Here is a 26,684-nt window from a genome sequence, read left to right on the forward strand (position 1 = left end):
TGAGTGTATGTGTATGCCTCTGTGAGTGCGGGTGTGTGTGCCTCTGAGTGTATGGGCATGCCTCTGTGTGTGTGTGTGTGCGTGTGTTTGTGTGTCTGAGTGTGTGCAACTGCACATGTATTCTCTGGCTCTATTTCCTGGTGCAAGATGTTTATGTGTGTTGTGTATGTTGGAAAGTTATGTCTGAGAAATAACTATATCCACAGTATGACATAGTTGTTGACAGAAGAAATATACTTAATGCAAACATATCATTTGATTTTTTTATGGTACACATGAAGTATTAGTATTAAAAATATGATTTTATGAATTAACATTCAGACCTAAGTTACTGTAATGCTGTTGCAGAGGTTAGTTTGTTGGAGTGAACTATATGTTTTCATCTGTAAGAAAAGACCCCGTTCAAATAAATCCAGTTCACATTCTGTCGGGGAGGGGACAGAAAACAACATCATGTGTACCGGTATTCATGAAATAACTCATAAAATGTGTGTTCACACGTTTGTACTGGGATACCTGGTGGGTCACTGCTGTTTTGTTTAGTTTATTGTATTGTATTACATTTTATGACATAAATTTTTCTGTTTCATTTTTCAACAGCCAGGTATGGTACCTGGTGGGTCAGTCGCTGGTCAGTTACCTGCTGATGAAGTACGGCAGTCCCAGGTGGTCCCAGATGGCCGTCATGGCCTACTGCATGATCTACCTGTCAGTGGCTCACCTGTTCCGCCAGTACTACGACTATGGGGGGTACACTCTGGATATTACAGGGTGAGTTCTGTGGGGGATACACTGTGGATATTACAGGGTGAGTTGTGTGTGACTGTGAGGGATACACTGTGGATATTACAGGGTGAGTTGTGTGGGGGATACACTGTGGATATTACAGGGTGAGTTGTGTGTGACTGTGAGGGATACACTGTGGATATTACAGGGTGAGTTGTTTGTGACTGTGAGGGATACACTGTGGATATTACAGGGTGAGTTGTGTGTGACTGTGGGGGATACACTGTGGATATTACAGGGTGAGTTGTGTGTGACTGTGAGGGATACACTGTGGATATTACAGGGTGAGTTGTGTGTGACTGTCAGGGATACACTGTGGATATTACAGGGTGAGTTCTGTGGGGAATACACTTTGGATATTACAGGGTGAGTTGTGTGTGACTGTGGGGGATACACTGTGGATATTACAGGGTGAGTTGTGTGTGACTGTGGGGGATACACTGTGGATATTACAGGGTGAGTTGTGTGGGGGATACACTGTGGATATTACAGGGTGAGTTCTGTGGGGGATACACTGTGGATATTACAGGGTGAGTTGTGTGTGACTGTGGGGGATACACTGTGGATATTACAGGGTGAGTTGTGTGGGGGATACACTGTGGATATTACAGGGTGAGTTGTGTGTGACTGTGGGGGATACACTGTGGATATTACAGGGTGAGTTGTGTGTGACTGTGGGGGATACACTGTGGATATTACAGGGTGAGTTGTGTGGGGGATACACTGTGGATATTACAGGGTGAGTTGTGTGTGACTGTCAGGGATACACTGCGGATATTACAGGGTGAGTTGTGTGTGACTGTCAGGGATACACTGTGGATATTACAGGGTGAGTTGTGTGTGACTGTCAGGGATACACTGTGGATATTACAGGGTGAGTTGTGTGTGACTGTCAGGGATACACTGTGGATATTACAGGGTGAGTTCTGTGGGGGATACACTTTGGATATTACAGGGTGAGTTCTGTGTGACTGTGGGGGGTACAGTGTGGATATTACAGGGTGAGTTGTGTGTGACTGTGGGGTATACACTGTGGATATTACAGGGTGAGTTGTGTGGGGATACACTGTGGATATTACAGGGTGAGTTGTGTGGGGGATACACTGGATATTACAGGGTGAGTTGTGCGGGGGATACACTGTGGATATTACAGGGTGAGTTGTGTGTGACTGTGGGGGATACACTGTGGATATTACAGGGTGAGTTGTGTGGGGGATACACTGTGGATATTACAGGGTGAGTTGTGTGTGACTGTGGGGGATACACTGTGGATATTACAGGGTGAGTTGTGTGTGACTGTGAGGGATACACTGTGGATATTACAGGGTGAGTTGTGTGTGACTGTCAGGGATACACTGTGGATATTACAGGGTGAGTTGTGTGTGACTGTCAGGGATACACTGTGGATATTACAGGGTGAGTTGTGTGTGACTGTGGGGGATACACTGTGGATATTACAGGGTGAGTTGTGTGTGACTGTGAGGGATACACTGTGGATATTACAGGGTGAATTGTGTGGGGGATACACTGTGGATATTACAGGGTGACTTGTGTGTTTTTACTAGAATAGATCAGAATAAAGCAGGACTATTATTAAAAAAAAAAAAAAGTGCTATGGTGAATTCAGTTTCCAAGTCCTGGACACTTTGGTCGAAAGGAAACTTTCCCCAGAAGAGCAAGCAGCTTTTGACTGTAAGATTCATTGTTCAAAGCTGAAGGACATAAAGAAAATGATCAAGGAAAAAGAACGGGACAAAAATGATTTAAGAACCTCAGAAAACTTCACTTTGAAATTAAAGAGGACGTCTGGTTAATGCCACACATTGCCACAAAAGAAGTTAGATTAAGAGAACTTCAATGGAAAATTTTACATAACATATATTCAACAAATATTCTGTTACACAATATGATCGTAGCTGAATATAACAAGTGCTCCATATGTTAAACTGAAGTAGATCACGTGGAACATTTCTTTAACTACTACCCCACCAGTTAAACAATTCTGGAAGGAAATTGAACAGTTTATACTTGGTCAGTCTGGTTCCTGGTTCTGCTTAAAATCTGTGTGACAATCTGTTTGGATTGAAAAGAATAGAGCAGGACAAAGGCTGCCACAAGAAAAATGTAATCAACCATATTATCCTGATTGGGAAAATGTGTGTTAGTATACAGAGGAAAACAAAAGTTAAGAGATCTATTTACTTGATTTTCAAATAAGTCTGGTGCAGAACACTGAAAGGGAAAAAACAACTCAGCAGCCAACAAATACTGTTGTCCATTTCAGTGTAAAGTAGCCAATGAACAAGCAGTTACAAAAATTATATATCAGTCAGCACTTTAACAAACAAACAGGCATGTGCACACACACACAGACACACACACACACACACACACACACACACACACACACACTCACTCACTCACTCACTCATTTACAATATTCACGCCTGCATATTAATCAAGTCATGATCAAACTCAGATATAACATTACAGTCTCCCCTTTATTTACAGAATATGCAGCATATAAAGAATGTTGAAATTATCAAACAGAATAGGATACTGTTTCCAACTGGAGATGTAACACTGATATTTTATTTTTTTTCGCTTTTGGGTTCGTCAGCTGTGGATGTACAAAATACACCTGATAATATATAATATGTAATGTGTAAAAGTGAATAACCAAATGTCCATCCTTAGGAGTCAAATAGACATGTAACCTGTAAAATTATGTGGGGAAAAAAACACCAGTGAAGAAGGCATGTTGATATGAAAAAAAAAAAAAAAAAGGAAAAAAGGACAAAGGTGCTCCATGACTGCGTGCATCTCAGGTGGGGAAAATTACGGTACAGTGGGGATGGAGTGGGGTCTTTTTCACATGATGTTTTTTTTTTTTTTTTTAGATATGTAAAGCCCTAGCTGATCTAAAAAAACAAAAAGGTAAAAGATTCACACACAAAGAAAAAAAAGAAGTGCATGGGCGTGATGTGTACAGTACAATTTCAAAGTTTATTCTGCCAGATTCCATTTTGGGTTATTTCAACTGAAAACAGCACTCTGTCTGTGGTAATAACAATACTAAGTTGCATATATTTTCCATAACATATAATAAAATCATCATTATCAAGAAAAAAAAAGCTATTAACTGTGACACCCAACCCCTCTCCGCCTTCAAATCAGATGCATGCACTCACACACCCCACCCCTCTGCACACACGCACACACACACACACACAGACATAGACACACACGCACACACACAGACACACACACACACAGGCACACACACATACACAGACACACACACACACACACAGACACACACACACACACACACACACACATACACATACACACACACAGACACACAGACATAGACACACATGCACACACACACACACACAGACAGACAGACACACACACACACACACACACACACACACACACACACACACACACACACACACACACACACACACACACATACACACAACACAAAGACACAAGCAGCAGTGGTCAGGAGAGGGTTGTGTGTTCAGGCCCATGATGATCCAGACAATGAAGCTGACCAGTCTGGCCTTCGCCTTGTCAGACGGTCACCGTGATGATGGACAGCTGACCCCTGACCAGAAGGCACAGTCTATCAGGTGAGGGAGAGAGAGACAGAGGGAGGGGGAGGGAGAGAGAGAGAGACAGAGGGAGGGAGAGAGACAGAGGGAGAGAGGGAGGGAGGGAGAGAGATGGAGGGAGGGAGAGGAGGGACGGAGGGAGGGAGAGAGAGAGTCACAGAGGGAGGGAGAGAAAAAGACACAGAGAGAGACAGAGAGAGGGAGAGAGAGAGAGACAGGGGGAGGGAGAGACAGAGGGAGGGAGAGAGAGAGAGAGACAGAGGGAGGGAGAGAGAGAGAGAGACGGAGAGAGACCGACAGACAGAGGGAGAGACAGATGGAGGGAGAGAGAGACAGAGGGAGGGAGAGAGAGACAGAGGGAGGGACAGAGAGAGAGAGAAAACTCAGAACTCACAATGTTTTTTGTTCAAGGATTAAGATTTTAGGCATGGCCCATTCTTCCAATCTGTCCTTTCTGATCTACATCAGTTACAATAGCACACATATATTTAATGGAAAGGGGAGAAAGAGATAAGAAAAAACAAACAGAAAAAGTCCTGAGAAGGAATATGATAAAGAACACACACACACACACACACACACACACACACACACACACACACACACACAGATTTTACTGAACGCTGATTCCATTTGCACCCAGTTTTATATTTGAAAATTTGAATACAAAGATTATGTATTATTTCTTTGAAAAGTTCTCTGTATTGCTTGCATGTATATGGATTGTTTTAGTGAGTTGTTTTCCCTGCCTTGAAAGAAGACTTATTTTCCAGTTAAAAGTTGTTGATGATGATTTTTAATTGATGATGATGATAAGATCAGTGATGCAGTTGATGATGACAACAGCTAAATTGTTAAAATGATGGTATTTAACTGATGATGATGGTGAGTGGTGATACAGTTGATGACAAATACGGCTATATTGTTTAAATGATGATGATGTTTAATTGATGATGTCAGATGATGGTAAGAGTGGTGATACAGTTGATGACAAATACGGCTATATTGTTTAAATGATGATGATGTTTAATTGATGATGTCAGATGATGGTGAGAGTGGTGATGCAGTTGATGATAAATACGGCTATATTGTTTAAATGATGATGATGTTTAATTGATGATGTCAGATGATGGTAAGAGTGGTGATGCAGTTGATGACAAATACTGCTATATTGTTTAAATTATGATGATGTTTAATTGATGATGTCAGATGATGGTAAGAGTGGTGATGCAGTTGATGACAACAACAGCTATATTGTAAAAATGATGATGATGATGATTAATGGATGATGATGATGATAAGAGCGTTGATGCAGGTGATGAGGATGATGGCTATAACAAGGTTGATGTTGGTGACAGACAGGTGCCAGACCTGTTGAGTTTCTTCAGCTTCATGTTTTATTTCCACGGCATGATGTGTGGGCCCTTGTCCTTCTATTCTGACTACATGGCCTTCATCAATGGTACCGACATTCAGCAGTCCTTTCTCTCACCATCCTCTGCCAATGTGAGTGAGTGTGTGTGTGTGTGTGTGTGTGTGTGTGTGTGTGTACAGTAATACCCAGTAATAATAATAATAATATGGAGTCATGTTGAGCACTGCATCTTGCTCTTGTAGCAGGCTGAATGTGCTTTACAGTCAAATGTAGGCACCGTAATGAAAAACACCGTTAAAAGAGATCAAAGAGCACATTTCATATAGAAAAGAAAAAAAAATCACCTACAGCTAGAAACTACATAAAACCAGGGCAACCAAGAACCATGCAGAGGCGTGAAGACTATGGCGGCCGCCTGCGCCAAGCCAAAGTATGGCTGCAAAGTGCTGCCCAGTTGGCTGCAAGTCTGTGGGTGGAGCCTGTTTGTAGGTAGGCCTGCGCACTACAGTTCCTGGGTGTTCATTGTGTGTGGGTGGGGCCTGGTTGTAGGCAGACCTGTTGGCACTACAGTTCCTGGGTGTTCATTGTGTGTGGGTGAGGCCTGGTTGTAGGTAGACCTGTTGGCACTACAGTTCCTGGGTGTTCATTGTGTGTGGGTGGGGCCTGTTTGTAAGTAGACCTGTTGGCACTACAGTTCCTGGGTGTTCATTGTGTGTGGGTGGGGCCTGTTTGTAGGCAGACCTGTTGGCACTACAGTTCCTGGGTGTTCATTGTGTGTGGGTGAGGCCTGGTTGTAGGTAGACCTGTTGGCACTACAGTTCCTGGGTGTTCATTGTGTGTGGGTGAGGCCTGGTTGTAGGTAGACCTGTTGGCACTACAGTTCCTGGGTGTTCATTGTGTGTGGGTGGGGCCTGGTTGTAGGTAGACCTGTTGGCACTACAGTTCCTGGGTGTTCATTGTGTGTGGGTGGGGCCTGGTTGTAGGTAGATCTGTTGGCACTACAGTTCCTGGGTGTTCATTGTGTGTGGGTGGGGCCTGTTTGTAGGCAGACCTGTTGGCACTACAGTTCCTGGGTGTTCATTGTGTGTGGGTGAGGCCTGGTTGTAGGTAGACCTGTTGGCACTACAGTTCCTGGGTGTTCATTGTGTGTGGGTGAGGCCTGGTTGTAGGTAGACCTGTTCACACTACAGTTCCTGGGTGTTCATTGTGTGTGGGTGAGGCCTGGTTGTAGGTAGACCTGTTGGCACTACAGTTCCTGGGTGTTCATTGTGTGTGGGTGGGGCCTGTTTGTAAGTAGACCTGTTGGCACTACAGTTCCTGGGTGTTCATTGTGTGTGGGTGAGGCCTGGTTGTAGGTAGACCTGTTGGCACTACAGTTCCTGGGTGTTCATTGTGTGTGGGTGAGGCCTGGTTGTAGGTAGACCTGTTGGCACTACAGTTCCTGGGTGTTCATTGTGTGTGGGTGGGGCCTGTTTGTAGGCAGACCTGTTGGCACTACAGTTCCTGGGTGTTCATTGTGTGTGGGTGAGGCCTGGTTGTAGGTAGACCTGTTCACACTACAGTTCCTGGGTGTTCATTGTGTGTGGGTGAGGCCTGGTTGTAGGTAGACCTGTTCACACTACAGTTCCTGGGTGTTCATTGTGTGTGTTGGTAGTCTGGACTAAACTTTTAGTTCATAAATTTTGGTTTATTCCATTCTGTTTTGTCGCATTTACGTTGATGTTGATAAATAAGAATGAACAAGATGTGCCAGTCAATACTGAATCAGTTCCTAAATAATCAGACATGAGATTTGTGGCGTTAAACGCTGAGGTTAACAGTACAACAGACATGTGCATGCTAATCATCACCTGCTGTGGCACAGTGTTCCCTCCCCACAGCTCTCTGGCTGTGAGTGACACTGCTACTTGAACCATCCTGCCCCTGATACATCTGGGTCCGCACGCACTGCACTCGCCTCCACACTCAGGTCTTTCCATGTCTGACTGATGGGGCAATGTCAAGGTCACTGGCTATGTTTTGGAGGTACTGGCTGTATTGTTGTGGACTGGTCCAGTCTTTCCATGTCTGACAGATGGAGCAATGTCAAGGTCACCAGCTGTGTTTTGGAGGTACTGGCTGTATTGTTGTGGACTGGTCCAGTCTTTCCATGTCTGACAGATGGAGCAATGTCAAGGTCACCAGCTGTGTTTTGGAGGTACTGGCTGTATTGTTGTGGACTGGTCCAGTCTTTCCATGTCTGACAGATGGAGCAATGTCAAGGTCACCAGCTGTGTTTTGGAGGTACTGGCTGTAATGTTGTGGACTGGTCCAGTCTTTCCATGTCTGACAGATGGAGCAATGTCAAGGTCACCAGCTGTGTTTTGGAGGTACTGGCTGTAATGTTGTGGACTGGTTCAATCTTACCATATCTGACAGATGGAGCAATGTCAAGGTCACCAGCTGTGTTTTGGAGGTACTGGCTGTAATGTTGTGGACCTTTTTCAGTGACTGAATCTTGTCACTCATGAATATTTGAAGTAGACATCACAAGCTTTCAGCCTAATTTGTTTTGGAATACCCTGAGCTAAAAATGGAGTTGGGGAAAGGTCTTGCTGTGATTTCAACATGGTCTTCTGTGGTGATGCACCTTTTGGCACAGCAGAATGGACTGGAAAGATCTGTCATGGAGCTGTGAACAGGACAGATGGGGCACGTGGCAGTGATGGATGATGGGGATTTGAAGCCAGTGATGGATGATGGAGGTTTGAAGCCAGTGATGGATGATGGAGGTTTGAAGCCAGTGATGGAGGTTTGAAGCCAGTGATGGATGATGGAGGTTTGAAGCCAGTGATGGATGAAGCCAGTGATGGGTGATGGAGGTTTGAAGCCAGTGATGGATGATGGAGGTTTGAAGCCAGTGATGGAGGTTTGAAGCCAGTGATGGATGATGGAGGTTTGAAGCCAGTGATGGAGGTTTGAAGCCAGTGATGGATGATGGAGGTTTGAAGCCAGTGATGGATGATGGAGGTTTGAAGCCAGTGATCGGTGATGGAGGTTTGAAGCCAGTGATGGAGGTTTGAAGCCAGTGATGGGTGATGGAGGTTTGAAGCCAGTGATGGATGATGGAGGTTTGAAGCCAGTGATGGATGATGGAGGTTTGAAGCCAGTGATCGGTGATGGAGGTTTGAAGCCAGTGATGGAGGTTTGAAGCCAGTGATGGGTGATGGAGGTTTGAAGCCAGTGATGGATGATGGAGGTTTGAAGCCAGTGATCGGTGATGGAGGTTTGAAGCCAGTGATGGAGGTTTGAAGCCAGTGATGGGTGATGGAGGTTTGAAGCCAGTGATCGGTGATGGAGGTTTGAAGCCAGTGATGGAGGTTTGAAGTCAGTGATGGGTGATGGAGGTTTGAAGCCAGTGATGGATGATGGAGGTTTGAAGCCAGTGATGGGTGATGGGGGTTTGAAGCCAGTGATGGGTGATGGAGGTTTGAAGCCAGTGATCGGTGATGGAGGTTTGAAGCCAGTGATGGATGATGGAGGTTTGAAGCCAGTGATGGGTGATGGAGGTTTGAAGCCAGTGATCGGTGATGGAGGTTTGAAGCCAGTGATGGATGATGGAGGTTTGAAGCCAGTGATGGATGAAGCCAGTGATGGGTGATGGAGGTTTGAAGCCAGTGATGGATGATGGAGGTTTGAAGCCAGTGATGGAGGTTTGAAGCCAGTGATGGGTGATGGAGGTTTGAAACCAGTGATGGATGATGGAGGTTTGAAGCCAGTGATGGAGGTTTGAAGCCAGTGATGGGTGAGGGAGGTTTGAAGCCAGTGATGGATGATGGAGGTTTGAAGCCAGTGATGGAGGTTTGAAACCAGTGATGGATGATGGAGGTTTGAAGCCAGTGATGGAGGTTTGAAGCCAGTGATGGATGATGGAGGTTTGAAGCCAGTGATGGGTGATGGAGGTTTGAAGCCAGTGATGGAGGTTTGAAGCCAGTGATGGATGGTGGAGGTTTGAAGCCAGTGATGGAGGTTTGAAGCCAGTGATGGGTGAGGGAGGTTTGAAGCCAGTGATGGATGATGGAGGTTTGAAGCCAGTGATGGAGGTTTGAAGCCAGTGATGGATGGTGGAGGTTTGAAGCCAGTGATGGAGGTTTGAAGCCAGTGATGGGTGAGGGAGGTTTGAAGCCAGTGATGGAGGTTTGAAGCCAGTGATGGGTGATGGAGGTTTGAAGCCAGTGATGGATGATGGAGGTTTGAAGCCAGTGATGGATGATGGAGGTTTGAAGCCAGTGATGGGTGATGGAGGTTTGAAGCCAGTGATGGAGGTTTGAAGCCAGTGATGGATGGTGGAGGTTTGAAGCCAGTGATGGAGGTTTGAAGCCAGTGATGGGTGATGGAGGTTTGAAGCCAGTGATGGGTGATGGAGGTTTGAAGCCAGTGATGGATGATGGAGGGTGGAGACTTTTCCCATCTCCAAGTTTGACATATTGATATGCAGACCTGATAGTGCTTGATTCTCTTTCCTATACACATGCAGAACATCAAATCTCTTCTGTGTACACATGCAGAAGATCAAACGTACACATGCAGAAGATGAGACGTACACATGCAGAAGATCAAATGTCTTCTGTGTACACATGCAGAAGATCAAACGTACACATGCAGAAGATGAGACGTACACATGCAGAAGATGAGACGTACACATGCAGAAGATCAAATGTCTTCTGTGTACACATGCAGAAGATCAGACATACACATGCAGAAGATCAGACGTACACATGCAGAACATGAGACGTACACATGCAGAAGATCAGACATACACATGCAGAAGATCAGACGTACACATGCAGAAGATGAGACTTACACATGCAGAAGATGAGACGTACACATGCAGAAGATCAAATGTCTTCTGTGTACACATGCAGAAGATCAGACATACACATGCAGAAGATCAGACGTACACATGCAGAAGATGAGACTTACACATGCAGAAGATGAGACTTACACATGCAGAAGACCAGACGTACACATTAAAAACTGGGTAATGGAAGGCAATGTTTGGTGGGATATATAAACGTGAACATACCCAACTAAAGAATGAAAGATAACGGCAACAGAAATGAAGGGACCTTACCACCTGCAAATTGTGTGCTTCTTTATTGGGAAGCATGTTGTGTGTCATGAATTGATTTCCTGCAATGCTTTGACATTATTTTAGGGTGGTGCTTTTCGGTTTCATTTTTTCAGGGTCACACAGACAAGATTCAAGAAAACATGGTGTCGGAAAAAGATCTCAAGGTAACTGTGCAAGTTGTAATCATACTAGGTCAACCTCTGATAAAAAGAATTCATATATTTTCTTGCACCAACATTTATTTCAGTCATACCTTGAGGGGGCTGAAGATGATGACTGGTGACATGTATCTGTCATACCTTGAGGGGGCTGAAGATGATGACTGGTGACATGTATCTGTCATACCTTAAGGGGGCTGAAGATGATGACTGGTGACATGTATCTGTCATACGTTGAGGGGGCTGAAGATGATGACTGGTGACATGTATCTGTCATACCTTGAGGGGGCTGAAGATGATGACTGGTGACATGTATCTGTCATACCTTGAGGAGGCTGAAGATGATGACTGGTGACATGTATCTGTCATACGTTGAGGGGGCTGAAGATGATGACTGGTGACATGTATCTGTCATACCTTGAGGGGGCTGAAGATGATGACTGGTGACATGTATGTGTCATACGTTGAGGGGGCTGAAGATGATGACTGATGTATCTGTCATACCTTGAGGAGGCTGAAGATGATGACTGGTGACATGTATCTGTCATACCTTGAGGGGGCTGAAGATGATGACTGATGTATCTGTCATACGTTGAGGAGGCTGAAGATGATGACTGGTGACATGTATCTGTCATACCTTGAGGAGGCTGAAGATGATGACTGGTGACATGTATCTGTCATACGTTGAGGGGGCTGAAGATGATGACTGGTGACATGTATCTGTCATACGTTGAGGGGGCTGAAGATGATGACTGGTGACATGTATCTGTCATACGTTGAGGGGGCTGAAGATGATGACTGGTGACATGTATCTGCCTGTTGTTTGGTTGTGGTGGTGGTTTTCCTCACGTGGCGTAGGTTCTTCATTAAATGAAGAACAGTATAGCAGGAGAGGGAGAAGGAGTGAAAGAAAAACAACACAGAAACCTAAATGAAGAAGAACAGTATAGCAGGAGATTGATTAAATCTTTAATATAAATGAAAAATAGTGCATGAGATTGATTGAATCTTTAACCCTTTTGCTGTCAGGGAAATAAGATTTAAGTGAAATCTATTTGCCAGGGTTGTTTTTTTTCACAAAAACGGGTATAAATTTTAAAAAAATTCTGTGCTCTTTGTTATTGGAAAAAGACCCATAAAAGTATATATTTTCTGAAATGTAAATAAATAAAGAATACAAAACATGTGACGTTTTCCCATTTTATATATTTTCAGTGACATGCTGTTGTTTTGAAATCAGTGTTTTGTTTTTTTGTCACATTTTCAACTTGTTCATTAAAAACATTAGTCAGGTAATTTGCACTAAAATATCGAATTTTCTGGACAAATGGATATCAGCACACACAAAATCATACTAGAACAACCACAATAAAGATTTTTTTTTTTAAAGAGACAGATACACAATACAATGTGACCTCTCCAAGTGATAATATGGATGTGAGGCCACGCCCCCTCACATGGTCACTTTATCCAGTTCTCATCAGACTGCGTTGGCTGAGCGCCAAGAAAATTGCTCACACTGTGTCCTGCTAATAATTCGGTCACTTTCTGTCGTCTGCTACATCTGCACAGCCGGCATCACTTACTGATAGTCGTATATTAGCCACTCTCTTGATTGCTCCCTTTATTTTCTATGAAATCATCTTCGAATTTTGGCTTCAATTCTTTCTGAGCATCAGCTGAAGAAAGCAACCTTGGTTGGTTTTGTTTGCCGTGATTGCATGTCTTGAGCACGGCGTCAGTCCGACATTTTGTTGAGTGAGTGAGGAGAGGAGTCAGGCAAACACTGCGGCCAGTAACCCAACCAAAACGTTCAAATAAAGGACTGCCTCATGACATAGATGTTGTTTTTAGCTATGAATAGAATCTAGAAAGATTTCCCAACCTACAGCAACCAGTATTTTTGTCAACAAACTGAATGCAAACCAGGGAAATGTCAGAATATTTTGATGACAAGTTATCTCGTCATTGTGGCAGCGAAGCGTACATGCCTGCGCTGACGAGTTATCTCGTTATATAGGCAGCCTAGGGGTTAATATAAATGAAAAATAGTGCAGGGTCGGGAGAGGGGAGAAGGAAGATGAAAAACAAAAGAGACTGGTAGACACACAGAGTAGAACTAAACTGTTGTGTTTTTTTCTCTCTCAGCAAAGGTGTAGACTTTCCAAGAGTGACAGATTGAGTGGTCTGGCGGTTAGAGTGCAGGATTCTGGCCCAAGTGTTGGGAGTTTTAGCCTTGGTTCAGTGCACTTTGTGGATTAAGGGTGGAGATTTTACCAATTTCCAAGGTCAACATTTGTGCAGACCTGCTAGTGCCTGGCCCCCTTCCTGTGTATATGCATGCAGAAGATCAAATACCCATGTTAAAGATCCTGTGATTCATGTCAGCAATTGTTGGGTTATGGAAACAAGAACATGCCTGGCATGAACACACAGTGCGGCTGCCTACTTGCCAGGGTAAAAATGGTCGTGCACATAATCAGCCCACAGAACATGTGAATTACAGTCCATGAACGAAGAAGAAGAAGAATTCTCAAGAAAAATGTTTTAAGAATCAAATAGATGCTAATATATTAAGTAGAAAAACGTGTTAGAACTTTGTTTTCATGGGGTGATATAGGTAATGATTTTAAATAAGTGATATCTGTGACTGGGAATATGCATATTCACACTCTTACTTACATACATACATTTTGTATACATACATTGACACATATCTATCATTTCTATTGTATATCAAATCTGCTATAAAAGTAACAACTACACACAGACTTAGGAGGCTCCCGTCAGGTGTGGAGTGAGTACATGCTCTTGTTAACTAACTGACTTTAAATGTTTTTGTTATATCTGTGATGACTCTTTAAGAGGTCTGTGTCTGGGTTGTGTTGCATGATCTCCTGTTCTTTATCTGTGTAATGTAAGGGCTGTATGTGGGTTGTTTTATACAATCTCTTATTCTCTGTCTGTGTAATGAAAGGGCTGTATGTGGGTTGTTTTATACAATCTCTTATTCTCTGTCTGTGTAGTGACTCTCTGAAAGGACTGGATGTGGGTTGTTTTATACAATCTCTTATTCTCTGTCTGTGTAATGAAAGGGCTGTATGTGGGTTGTTTTATACAATCTCTTATTCTCTGTCTGTGTAGTGACTCTCTGAAAGGACTGGATGTGGGTTGTTTTATACAATCTCTTATTCTCTATCTGTGTAATGAAAGGGCTGTATGTGGGTTGTTTTATACAATCTCTTATTCTCTATCTGTGTAATGAAAGGACTGGATGTGGGTTGTTTTATACAATCTCTTATTCTCTATCTGTGTAATGAAAGGGCTGTATGTGGGTTGTTTTATACAATCTCTTATTCTCTATCTGTGTAGTGACTCTCTGAAAGGACTGGATGTGAGTAGTTTTAATACTGTTATATGATCTATTCTTTGTGTAGTGACTCTCTTTAAGGGCTGTATGTGGATAGTGTTATACGATCTATTCTTTGTGTAGTGACTCTCTTTAAGGGCTGTATCTGGGTAGTGTTATACGATCTATTCTTTGTGTAATGACTCTCTGTAAGGGCTGTATCTGGGTAGTGTTATATGATCTATTCTTTGTGTAATGACTCTCTGTAAGGGCTGTATGTGGGTAGTGTTATATGATCTATTCTTTGTGTAACGACTCTCTTTAAGGGCTGTATGTGGGTAGTGTTATATGATCTATTCTTTGTGTAATGACTCGCTGTAAGGGATGTATGTGGGTAGTGTTATGTGATCTATTCTTTGTGTAACGACTCTCTTTAAGGGCTGTATGTGGGTAGTGATATACGATCTGTTCTTTGTGTAACGACTCTCTTTAAGGGCTGTATGTGGGTAGTGTTATATGATCTATTCTTTGTGTAATGACTCGCTGTAAGGGATGTATGTGGGTAGTGTTATGTGATCTATTATTTGTGTAATGACTCTCTGTAAGGGCTGTATGTGGGTAGTGTAATGTGATCTGTTCTTTGTGTAATGACTCGCTGTAAGGGCTGTATGTGGGTAGTGTTATGTGATCTATTCTTTGTGTAATGACTCTCTTTAAGGGCTGTATGTGGGTAGTGTTATGTGATCTATTCTTTGTGTAATGACTCTCTGTAAGGGCTGTATCTGGGTAGTGTTATGTGATCTATTCTTTTGTGTAACGACTCTCTTTAAGGGCTGTATCTGGGTAGTGTTATGTGATCTATTCTTTGTGTAACGACTCTCTATAAGGGCTGTATCTGGGTAGTGTTATGTGATCTATTCTTTGTGTAACGACTCTCTTTAAGGGCTGTATGTGGGTAGTGATATACGATCTGTTCTTTGTGTAATGACTCTCTTTAAGGGCTGTATGTGGGTAGTGTTATGTGATCTATTCTTTGTGTAACGACTCTCTTTAAGGGCTGTATGTGGGTAGTGTTATATGATCTATTCTTTGTGTAATGACTCTCTTTAAGGGCTGTATGTGGGTAGTGTTATATGATCTATTCTTTGTGTAATGACTCTCTGTAAGGGCTGTATGTGGGTAGTGTTATACGATCTGTTCTTTGTGTAATGACTCTCTGTAAGGGCTGTATGTGGGTCGTGTTATGTGATCTATTCTTTGTGTAATGACTCTCTGTAAGGGCTGTATGTGGGTAGTGTTATGTGATCTATTCTTTGTGTAATGACTCGCTGTAAGGGATGTATGTGGGTAGTGTTATGTGATCTATTCTTTGTGTAATGACTCTCTGTAAGGGCTGTATGTGGGTAGTGTAATGTGATCTATTCTTTGTGTAGTGACTCGCTGTAAGGGCTGTATGTGGGTAGTGTTATGTGATCTATTCTTTGTGTAATGACTCTCTGTAAGGGCTGTATGTGGGAAGTGTTATGTGATCTATTCTTTGTGTAATGACTCTCTGTAAGGGCTGTATGTGGGTAGTGTTATGTGATCTATTCTTTGTGTAGTGACTCTCTGTAAGGGCTGTATGTGGGTAGTGTTATGTGATCTATTCTTTGTGTAATGACTCTCTGTAAGGGCTGTATGTGGGAAGTGTTATGTGATCTATTCTTTGTGTAATGACTCTCTGTAAGGGCTGTATGTGGGTAGTGTTATGTGATCTATTCTTTGTGTAGTGACTCTCTGTAAGGGCTGTATGTGGGTAGTGTAATGTGATCTATTCTTTGTGTAATGACTCTGAAAGGGCTGTATGTGGGTAGTGTTATGTGATCTATTCTTTGTGTAATGACTCTCTGTAAGGGCTGTATGTCGGAAGTGTTATGTGATCTATTCTTTGTGTAATGACTCTCTGTAAGGGCTGTATGTGGGTAGTGTTATGTGATCTATTCTTTGTGTAATGACTCTCTGTAAGGGCTGTATGTGGGTAGTGTAATGTGATCTATTCTTTGTGTAATGACTCTCTGTAAGGGCTGTATGTGGGTAGTGTTATGTGATCTATTCTTTGTGTAATGACTCTCTGTAAGGGATGTATGTGGGAAGTGTTATGTGATCTATTCTTTGTGTAATGACTCTGAAAGGGCTGTATGTGGGTAGTGTTATGTGATCTATTCTTTGTGTAATGACTCGCTGTAAGGGCTGTATGTGGGTAGTGTTATGTGATCTATTCTTTGTGTAATGACTCTCTGTAAGGGCTGTATGTAGGATGTGTTACACGATATTCATTTTGTTTTTGTAGTAATGGAGAGAGGTGAGGGTGAAAATGCTGTGTGGTTGAGTGCCACTGATGATGATTGTGATGACCACTATGTTGCAGTACACATCAGCTGTAGTTAAAAGGTTACTAACATCGTTGGTGTGTGGTGCACTAATGATGATATTGACTCCAGTGCTTTGTCCTCCTGAGGGACTGCTAGGTGAGAGCTTGTGTGTGTGTGTGTGTGTGTGTGTGTGTGTGTGTGTGAGTGTGTGTGCATGTGTGTGTGCGTGTGTATGTGTGTGTGTGTGCGTGCAAGTGCGTGCGTGTGTGTGTAGTTGTAGTGGTAGTCGTAGTTGTAGTAGTAGTAATATAATTTCATGTAATGTCTTTTTTTATAATGCAATATTAGATGGTGTGTTTTTGTGTGAGTGTGTGTGTGTTTGTGTGTGGTGTGTGTGTGTGTGTAGGCTAATGTGTGTTTGGTTGTATTTGTTTTGTGTGTGAGTTTGTGCATATTTGTGTGGCAGAGAGAGAGAGAGAGAGAGTGCATGCAAATGTGAGTGCACAAATATGCTATAAACACACACACACAAACACACACACTCTGTGTGTACACAGAAATTTCTACAACAGAACAGAAAGCCTAGGGCAGCCATAACATAGTTGACATTTTCCTCTTTTCTTTCCTATCAGAATGTTATCACAAATAGGAACTTGGTGCTGCACAGTATTGGTGTGGCTGTTGTTTGTTCTTTTCCTTCTTTACTCTAATTACTTTACAGGGATTGCTATTGTACAGTTGTGTTGGTTTTAAAGGTTTCCATCTTTTTATTAAGAGAGAAAAAAAGTGGGGGTGGGGGGGAAAGGGGGAGTGAGGGGGGGGGGATTGCTACTGTACAGTTGTGTTGGTTTTAAAGGTTTCCATCTTTTTATTAAGAGAGAAAAAAAGTGGGGGGGGGGGGGGGGAAGGGGGAGTGCGGGGGGGGGGGGGGGGGGGATTGCTACTGTACAGTTGTGTTGGTTTTAAAGGTTTCCATCTTTTTATTAAGAGAGAAAAAAAGTGGGGGTGGGGGGGAGGGGGATTGGGGGGGGGGGATTGCTACTGTACAGTTGTGTTGGTTTTAAAGGTTTCCATCTTTTTATTAAGAGAGAAAAAAAGTGGGGGTGGGGGAGGGGATTGCTACTGTACAGTTGTGTTGGTTTTAAAGGTTTCCATCTTTTTATTAAGAGAGAAAAAAAGTGGGGGTGGGGGGGAAAGGGGGATTGCGGGGGGGGGGGGGGGATTGCTACTGTACAGTTGTGTTGGTTTTAAAGGTTTCCATCTTTTTATTAAGAGAGAAAAAAAGTGGGGGTGGGGGGGGGAGGGGGAGTGAGGGGGGGGGGGATTGCTACTGTACAGTTGTGTTGGTTTTAAAGGTTTCCATCTTTTTCTGTTTCAGAGGAGTCATTCTTTGAGAAGTCATTCCTTGAGAAGTCGTTGTATCTGCTGGTGTGCATGAATGTAGCACGTCAGAAGTACTATTTCGCCTGGATTCTGGGTCAGTGCACTTCTCCGCCCTGTCTTCACTGTGTAGCTGCTGGTGCTTCTCTCTTGGACACTACTGTCACTCTCATTACTATATATATATATATTTTTTTTTTTTTTTTTTTTTTTTTTTAGAAATAGTTTGTCTCTCCAGTGGTTTTCTTGCTTGTTTTGTGGCCACTCTTTGTTTTCTTGTGGACACTTTGTGTTTAGAATCTGCCAGTTTATTTTTCTCACTTCCTGTGCATTTTTTGTATCACTTTGTTGGTCGATATTTGGTGATACAGACAGAGGAAAGGAAACCAAGCAGACAGCAGAAGAAGGCCTGCATATCATTGACCAGTGTGGCCTTCCTGGCAAATACAAAGTGTGGTGCCTAAAGTCTATGCTGATACCAAAGCTCCTGTGGCCTCTCCTGATATATATATCAGCTATAGCACAGTTGAGTCGATTGAGACAAAGATCAACAAGTACACACGCAAATGGCTTGGTATCCCACCTGGTCTCACTGACGTGGCACTCTACTGTCGCCAAGCAAAGCTGAGGCTGCCTCTGAAATCCATTGTCGAAGAATACAAGATAAGGAAGGCAAGACTTCTCAGCATGCTCGAAGACTCAGGTGACAGTATTGTGAGATCTAACCAACCCAAGCTGAAGACTGGTAGAAAATGGAAAGTCAGGGAGGCAGTCAGTGCAGCGAAAGAAAGCCTTAAGACGAAGGAAATGATAGGACACACCCAAACCAACAGATAAGGCCTGGGATCGACAAAGATGGAATGGTGGTCAAGGGCAAGGGGGAAAGCAAAAAGAGACATGATCATGCAGGAGATGAAGAAGGAAGAGGTTGATAAAAGAGTCCAGAAGGCAGTCCAGCAAGGCCAGCAGGGGCAGTGGACAACATGGGAGAATGCACTCCAAAGGAGCCTCAGCTGGAGCGACATGTGGAACATTGCCCCTCTGAGGATCAGCTTCATCCTAAGATCTGTGTATGACCTCCTTCCCTTGAATACAAACTTGGTGAAATGGGGGAAAGCAGATGACCCTGCGTGCCCACTCTGCCATGGCAAACAAACAGTGGAACATGTCCTCAGTTCATGCAAAGCGGCGTTGAGCACAACCAAGTGCTTAAAGAAATTGCACACGTGGTGAGCACTGTCCAAGGAGCACCAACCCCACCAGAAGTTCCAGTAGAGTTCCGCTCTGCAGAAGGCAATAAAGTCTGGCCAGGAACAGCATCCAAAGTTTCCAAAGCATGGAAACGTGGGCTGCTTGATGGTGCCGAAGATTGGGAATGCACAGCTGACCTACCAGAGGGGAAGAAACACCCGGAAATCATCAGCAAGAGTGGCATGAGACCTGACATAGTACTCCAATCCAAGGCAACGAAACAAGCTATTCTGATTGGTCACTGTGCCATACGAAAACAGAATGGAGGAAGCCCACATCTACAAGACCGAGAAGTATGCTAGCCTAGCCAGCAACCTGAGAGAATCTGGCTTCCAAGCCAAAGTCCTTGCCATAAAGATTGGTGTAAGAGGGTTTGTAAGTGCATCTGCCTACAGCCTCATGAAACAGCTGTCAGTTTCTGGCAGAGAGGACAAGGGCTCTCAAGGCAATGGCAGAAGCAGCAGAAAAGAGTTCCAGCTGGATCTGGTCAAGGAGGAATGAAAGTAAACTTCAGTAGGATTAGATTTCCCTATTCAAACTAGGCTCAGTGATTAAAACGTCTGCCAGAAAGTTGACTCAGTCCGAAGTGGCGACGACCCTGGAGGTGCGGGTTCGAACCTGATGAGGACCAAAAAAAGAAACAAAGGCAGCAATACAAGGGCATCCAGGAGTCGTGACTTGGGTGTGGCCCGACCCCCTTAGAGTTCAAGGAGTTAAGAGCTGAAACACTTGACAGATGGGGGCTTCTTCTCTGAAGACCTTGTAGTGTCCAGCTGTCCCTAGACTTTCTTATCACTGTTACTTTTGATCACTCTGTTGGTCACTGTTACTGTTTATCACTCTGTTGGTCACTGTTACTTTTGATCACTCTGTTGGTCACTGTTACTGTTTATCACTCTGTTGGTCACTGTTACTGTTTATCACTCTGTTGGTCACTGTTACTGTTTATCACTCTGTTGGTCACTGTTACTTTTGATCACTCTGTTGGTCACTGTTACTGTTTATCACTCTGTTGGTCACTGTTTTGATCACTCTGTTGGTCACTGTTACTGTTTATCACTCTGTTGGTCACTGTTTTGATCACTCTGTTGGTCACTGTTACTTTTGATCACTCTGTTGGTCACTGTTACTGTTTATCACTCTGTTGGTCACTGTTACTTTTGATCACTCTGTTGGTCACTGTTACTGTTTATCACTCTGTTGGTCACTGTTACTGTTTATCACTCTGTTGGTCACTGTTACTTTTGATCACTCTGTTGGTCACTGTTACTGTTTATCACTCTGTTGGTCACTGTTACTTTTGATCACTCTGTTGGTCACTGTTACTTTTGATCACTCTGTTGGTCACTTTATGTGATGAAAGTGATTGGTTTTAAGTAATCTGATTTGGTTTTGAGTCTTAATGATAATGTACATTTATATATTGTGACATTGTTTTTAGTATTGTGATGTTGGTGTTGTGATATGAGATTTTATCATCTTCGTTGGTCAGTATGTGTCCTTTTTTTATCACTATGTTGGTCAATGTCTGTCCTTTTCTCTTTTTTTATCACTCTGGTGGTCAGTGTCCTTATTCTTTATCACTCTGGTGGTCAGTGTATGTTGTTATTCTTTATCACTCTGGTGGTCAGTGTATGTTGTTATTCTGTATCACTCTGGTGGTCAGTGTCCTTATTCTGTATCACTCTGGTGGTCAGTGTCCTTATTCTTTATCACTCTGGTGGTCAGTGTATGTTGTTATTCTGTATCACTCTGGTGGTCAGTGAATGTTGTTATTCTTTATCACTCTGGTGGTCAGTGTCCTTATTCTTTATCACTCTGGTGGTCAGTGTATGTTGTTATTCTGTATCACTCTGGTGGTCAGTGTATGTTGTTATTCTGTATCACTCTGGTGGTCAGTGTCCTTATTCTTTATCACTCTGGTGGTCAGTGTATGTTGTTATTCTGTATCACTCTGGTGGTCAGTGTATGTTGTTATTCTGTATCACTCTGGTGGTCAGTGTCCTTATTCTGTATCACTCTGGTGGTCAGTGTATGTTGTTATTCTGTATCACTCTGGTGGTCAGTGAATGTTGTTATTCTGTATCACTCTGGTGGTCAGTGTCCTTATTCTGTATCACTCTGGTGGTCAGTGTCCTTATTCTGTATCACTCTGGTGGTCAGTGAATGTTGTTATTCTGTATCACTCTGGTGGTCAGTGTATGTTGTTATTCTGTATCACTCTGGTGGTCAGTGTCCTTATTCTTTATCACTCTGGTGGTCAGTGTATGTTGTTATTCTGTATCACTCTGGTGGTCAGTGAATGTTGTTATTCTGTATCACTCTGGTGGTCAGTGTATGTTGTTATTCTGTATCACTCTGGTGGTCAGTGTATGTTGTTATTCTGTATCACTCTGGTGGTCAGTGAATGTTGTTATTCTGTATCACTCTGGTGGTCAGTGAATGTTGTTATTCTGTATCACTCTGGTGGTCAGTGAATGTTGTTATTCTGTATCACTCTGGTGGTCAGTGTATGTTGTTATTCTGTATCACTCTGGTGGTCAGTGTATGTTGTTATTCTGTATCACTCTGGTGGTCAGTGTATGTTGTTATTCTGTATCACTCTGGTGGTCAGTGTATGTTGTTATTCTGTATCACTCTGGTGGTCAGTGAATGTTGTTATTCTGTATCACTCTGGTGGTCAGTGAATGTTGTTATTCTGTATCACTCTGGTGGTCAGTGTATGTTGTTATTCTGTATCACTCTGGTGGTCAGTGTATGTTGTTATTCTTTATCACTCTGGTGGTCAGTGAATGTTGTTATTCTGTATCACTCTGGTGGTCAGTGTATGTTGTTATTCTGTATCACTCTGGTGGTCAGTGTATGTTGTTATTCTGTATCACTCTGGTGGTCAGTGAATGTTGTTATTCTGTATCACTCTGGTGGTCAGTGAATGTTGTTATTCTGTATCACTCTGGTGGTCAGTGTATGTTGTTATTCTGTATCACTCTGGTGGTCAGTGTCCTTATTCTGTATCACTCTGGTGGTCAGTGTATGTTGTTATTCTGTATCACTCTGGTGGTCAGTGTCCTTATTCTGTATCACTCTGGTGGTCAGTGTATGTTGTTATTCTGTATCACTCTGGTGGTCAGTGTCCTTATTCTGTATCACTCTGGTGGTCAGTGAATGTTGTTATTCTGTATCACTCTGGTGGTCAGTGAATGTTGTTATTCTGTATCACTCTGGTGGTCAGTGTATGTTGTTATTCTGTATCACTCTGGTGGTCAGTGAATGTTGTTATTCTGTATCACTCTGGTGGTCAGTGTATGTTGTTATTCTGTATCACTCTGGTGGTCAGTGTCTGTTCTAGTTTTCATCACTGTGTCTGTGTATGACATTTTTATCACTGTGTCAGTCTGTGTATGACATTTTCATCACTGTGTCTGTCTGTGTATGACATTTTTATCACTGTGTCAGTCTGTGTATGACATTTTCATCACTGTGTCTGTCTGCGTATGACATTTTTATCACTGTGTCTGTCTGTGTATGACATTTTTATCACTGTGTCTGTCTGTGTATGACATTTTCATCACTGTGTCTGTCTGCGTATGACATTTTTGATCACTGTGTCAGTCTATGTATGACGTTTTTATCACTGTGTCTGTCTGTGTATGACATTTTTATCACTGTGTCTGTCTGTGTATGACATTTTTTATCACTGTGTTGGTCAGTTAAGGTCTTTATTTTTATTAATCTGTTCTTCACTTTATTTTTGTGTGTATGTGATGAATTTGATTGGTTTTAAGTAATCAGATTTGGTTTTAATTATTGTCATATGATATGGTTTTAGGTATGGTGATACTGGTGTTGTGATATGAGATTTTATCATTGAGACTGTGATATATGTTTGTTGAGTGTTGTGTGTTATGGTTGTATACATTCAAACATTACTATTAGCATTTAGTTGGATGTCTGTACAAGGTGATGTTTGTAAGTTGGCATTTTGAAAGTGTATGCTTGTTTCAGTTGTCCGGTTTTACAGTGTACAGTGGAGTTGGGCATGTCTTACAATGTACAGTGGAGTTGGGCATGTCTTACAATGTACAGTGGAGTTGGGCATGTTTTACAATGTACAGTGGAGTTGCGCATGTTTTACAATGTACAGTGGAGTTGGGCATGTCTTACAATGTACAGTGGAGTTGGGCATGTTTTACAATGTACAGTGGAGTTGCGCATGTTTTACAATGTACAGTGGAGTTGGGCATGTTTTACAATGTACAGTGGAGTTGGGCATGTTTTACAATGTACAGTGGAGTTGGGCATGTCTTACAATGTACAGTGGAGTTGGGCATGTTTTACAATGTACAGTGGAGTTGGGCATGTTTTACGTGGACAAGCATCATTTGAATTACATTGTTATCACTGTTATTATTGTTGTTATGATTTTTAGTTTTCTTGTGTCTGTGTCTGTTATCATTATTTTGGTCAGTGTGTATCCTTATTTTTGCAGGAGAGACTGTGAATGTAGCATTGGTCTTGGTTTCAGTGGCTATGACACAGTGTCTGTGTAGCAGTGGTCTTGGTTTCAGTGGCTATGACACAGTGTCTGTGTAGCAGTGGTCTTGGTTTCAGTGGCTATGACACAGTGTCTGTGTAGCAGTGGTCTTGGTTTCAGTGGCTATGACACAGTGTCTGTGTAGCAGTGGTCTTGGTTTCAGTGGCTATGACACAGTGTCTGTGTAGCAGTGGTCTTGGTTTCAGTGGCTATGACACAGTGTCTGTGTAGCAGTGGTCTTGGTTTCAGTGGCTATGACACAATGTCTGTCTGTATTTTTGCAGGAGAGACTGTGAATGTAGCAGCGGGGTTTGGTTTCAATGGCTATGACAGTAGTGGTGAGCCCCGCTGGGATCTGAATGAAAATGTCAGCATCTATGATGTGGAGGTATGTCAACCTTGTGTACACAGCCTGTGCAATGACACACTTACATTCGTCTGGAACCACTCCTTACCACGGTTTATGTGAACGTTTCCCTGTTGTTCAGTGATGAGGCATTGTCTTTATGCTGTACATTTGTGTCTTGCCATGTTCAACTCTGTCTTTGTCTCTGGATGTTTAGTCTTTCTGCCCATTTCTCTTTGTCTCTCTCTGTGCAGTTTGATTGTCTGTCTGTCTGTCTGTGAGAGAATAATGGACACAACAGTACCATTATCATTGTCTGTCTGTCTGTGCGCAGTTTGAAGTGTGTGTCAGTCTGTGAGAGAATAATGGACACAACAGTACCATTATCATTGTCTGTCTGTCTGTCTGTCTGTGTGCAGTTTGAAGTGTGTGTCAGTATGTGAGAGAATAATGGACACAACAGTACCATTATCATTGTCTGTCTGTCTGTCTGTCTGTGTGCAGTTTGAAGTGTGTGTCAGTATGTGAGAGAATAATGGACACAACAGTACCATTATCATTGTCTGTCTGTCTGTCTGTCTGTGTGCAGTTTGAAGTGTGTGTCAGTCTGATCACTGAGGGGTGTGGGTGTGACGTCAGGTGTATAGCTGATCACTGAGGGGTGTGATGTCAGGTGTATAGCTGATCACTGAGGGGTGTGGGTGTGACGTCAGGTGTATAGCTGATCAGTGAGGGATGTGATGTCAGGTGTATAGCTGATCACTGAGGGATGTGATGTCAGGTGTATAGCTGATCACTGAGGGATGTGATGTCAGGTGTATAGCTGATCACTGAGGGATGTGATGTCAGGTGTATAGCTGATCAGTGAGGGGTGTGATGTCAGGTGTATAGCTGATCAGTGAGGGGTGTGATGTCAGGTGTATAGCTGATCACTGAGGGATGTGATGTCAGGTGTATAGCTGATCACTGAGGGATGTGATGTCAGGTGTATAGCTGATCAGTGAGGGGTGTGATGTCAGGTGTATAGCTGATCAGTGAGGGGTGTGGGTGTGACTTCAGGTGTATAGCTGATCACTGAGGGATGTGATGTCAGGTGTATAGCTGATCAGTGAGGGGTGTGACGTCAGGTGTATAGCTGATCAGTGAGGGGTGTGATGTCAGGTGTATAGCTGATCACTGAGGGATGTGATGTCAGGTGTATAGCTGATCACTGAGGGGTGTGATGTCAGGTGTATAGCTGATCAGTGAGGGGTGTGGGTGTGACTTCAGGTGTATAGCTGATCACTGAGGGATGTGATGTCAGGTGTATAGCTGATCACTGAGGGATGTGATGTCAGGTGTATAGCTGATCACTGAGGGATGTAATGTCAGGTGTATAGCTGATCACTGAGGGATGTGATGTCAGGTGTATAGCTGATCAGTGAGGGGTGTGGGTGTGACTTCAGGTGTATAGCTGATCACTGAGGGGTGTGATGTCAGGTGTATAGCTGATCAGTGAGGGGTGTGGGTGTGACTTCAGGTGTATAGCTGATCACTGAGGGATGTGATGTCAGGTGTATAGCTGATCACTGAGGGGTGTGATGTCAGGTGTATAGCTGATCACTGAGGGATGTGATGTCAGGTGTATAGCTGATCACTGAGGGATGTGATGTCAGGTGTATAGCTGATCACTGAGGGATGTGATGTCAGGTGTATAGCTGATCACTGAGGGGTGTGATGTCAGGTGTATAGCTGATCACTGAGGGATGTGATGTCAGGTGTATAGCTGATCACTGAGGGGTGTGATGTCAGGTGTATAGCTGATCACTGAGGGGTGTGATGTCAGGTGTATAGCTGATCACTGAGGGGTGTGATGTCAGGTGTATAGCTGATCACTGAGGGGTGTGGGTGTGACGTCAGGTGTATAGCTGATCACTGAGGGATGTGATGTCAGGTGTATAGCTGTTCACTGAGGGGTGTGATGTTCACTGTGGGATGTGATGTCAGGTGTATAGCTGATCACTGAGGGGTGTGGGTGTGACGTCAGGCGTATAGCTGATCACTGAGGGATGTGGGTGTGATGTCAGGTGTATAACTGATCACTGAGGGATGTGGGTGTGATGTCAGGTGTATAGCTGATCACTGAGGGGTGTGATGTTCACTGAGAGATGTGATGTCAGGTGTATAGCTGATCACTGAGTGTGTGGGTGTGACATCAGTTTGCAGGCAGTCTGAAGTTGATCATTGACGGCTGGAACAAACGGACGCTGGTGTGGCTTCGTCGCGTGGTGTACGACCGTGCTCCCACACACCGCACGGTGGCTGTCTTTGCCGTCAGCGCCTTTTGGCATGGCTTCTACCCTGGGTACTATCTGACATTTGGGTCTGCTGCTCTCTTCACGATCAGCGCCAGACTGGTGAGAGCTGGGGGCCTTG

General features: G+C 43.3%; 1 protein-coding gene across 1 annotated transcript in view; it reads left to right on the forward strand.

Annotated features, from left to right (window-relative positions):
• LOC143290983 (lysophospholipid acyltransferase 6-like) overlaps window positions 1-26,684 on the forward strand; it is a 46,449-nt gene that overhangs the window by 12,406 nt on the left and 7,359 nt on the right. The window contains exons 3-10 of the mRNA XM_076600569.1: window positions 601-771; window positions 4,323-4,430; window positions 5,771-5,918; window positions 11,014-11,064; window positions 16,815-16,914; window positions 18,137-18,235; window positions 24,208-24,311; window positions 26,468-26,665. Of these exons, the coding sequence (XP_076456684.1) occupies window positions 601-771; window positions 4,323-4,430; window positions 5,771-5,918; window positions 11,014-11,064; window positions 16,815-16,914; window positions 18,137-18,235; window positions 24,208-24,311; window positions 26,468-26,665 (979 nt within the window). The remainder of the gene's footprint in view (window positions 1-600; window positions 772-4,322; window positions 4,431-5,770; window positions 5,919-11,013; window positions 11,065-16,814; window positions 16,915-18,136; window positions 18,236-24,207; window positions 24,312-26,467; window positions 26,666-26,684) is intronic.

This window comes from Babylonia areolata, chromosome 16, assembly GCF_041734735.1.
Source record: "Babylonia areolata isolate BAREFJ2019XMU chromosome 16, ASM4173473v1, whole genome shotgun sequence".
In the NCBI taxonomy this organism is placed as follows: domain Eukaryota; kingdom Metazoa; phylum Mollusca; class Gastropoda; order Neogastropoda; family Buccinidae; genus Babylonia; species Babylonia areolata.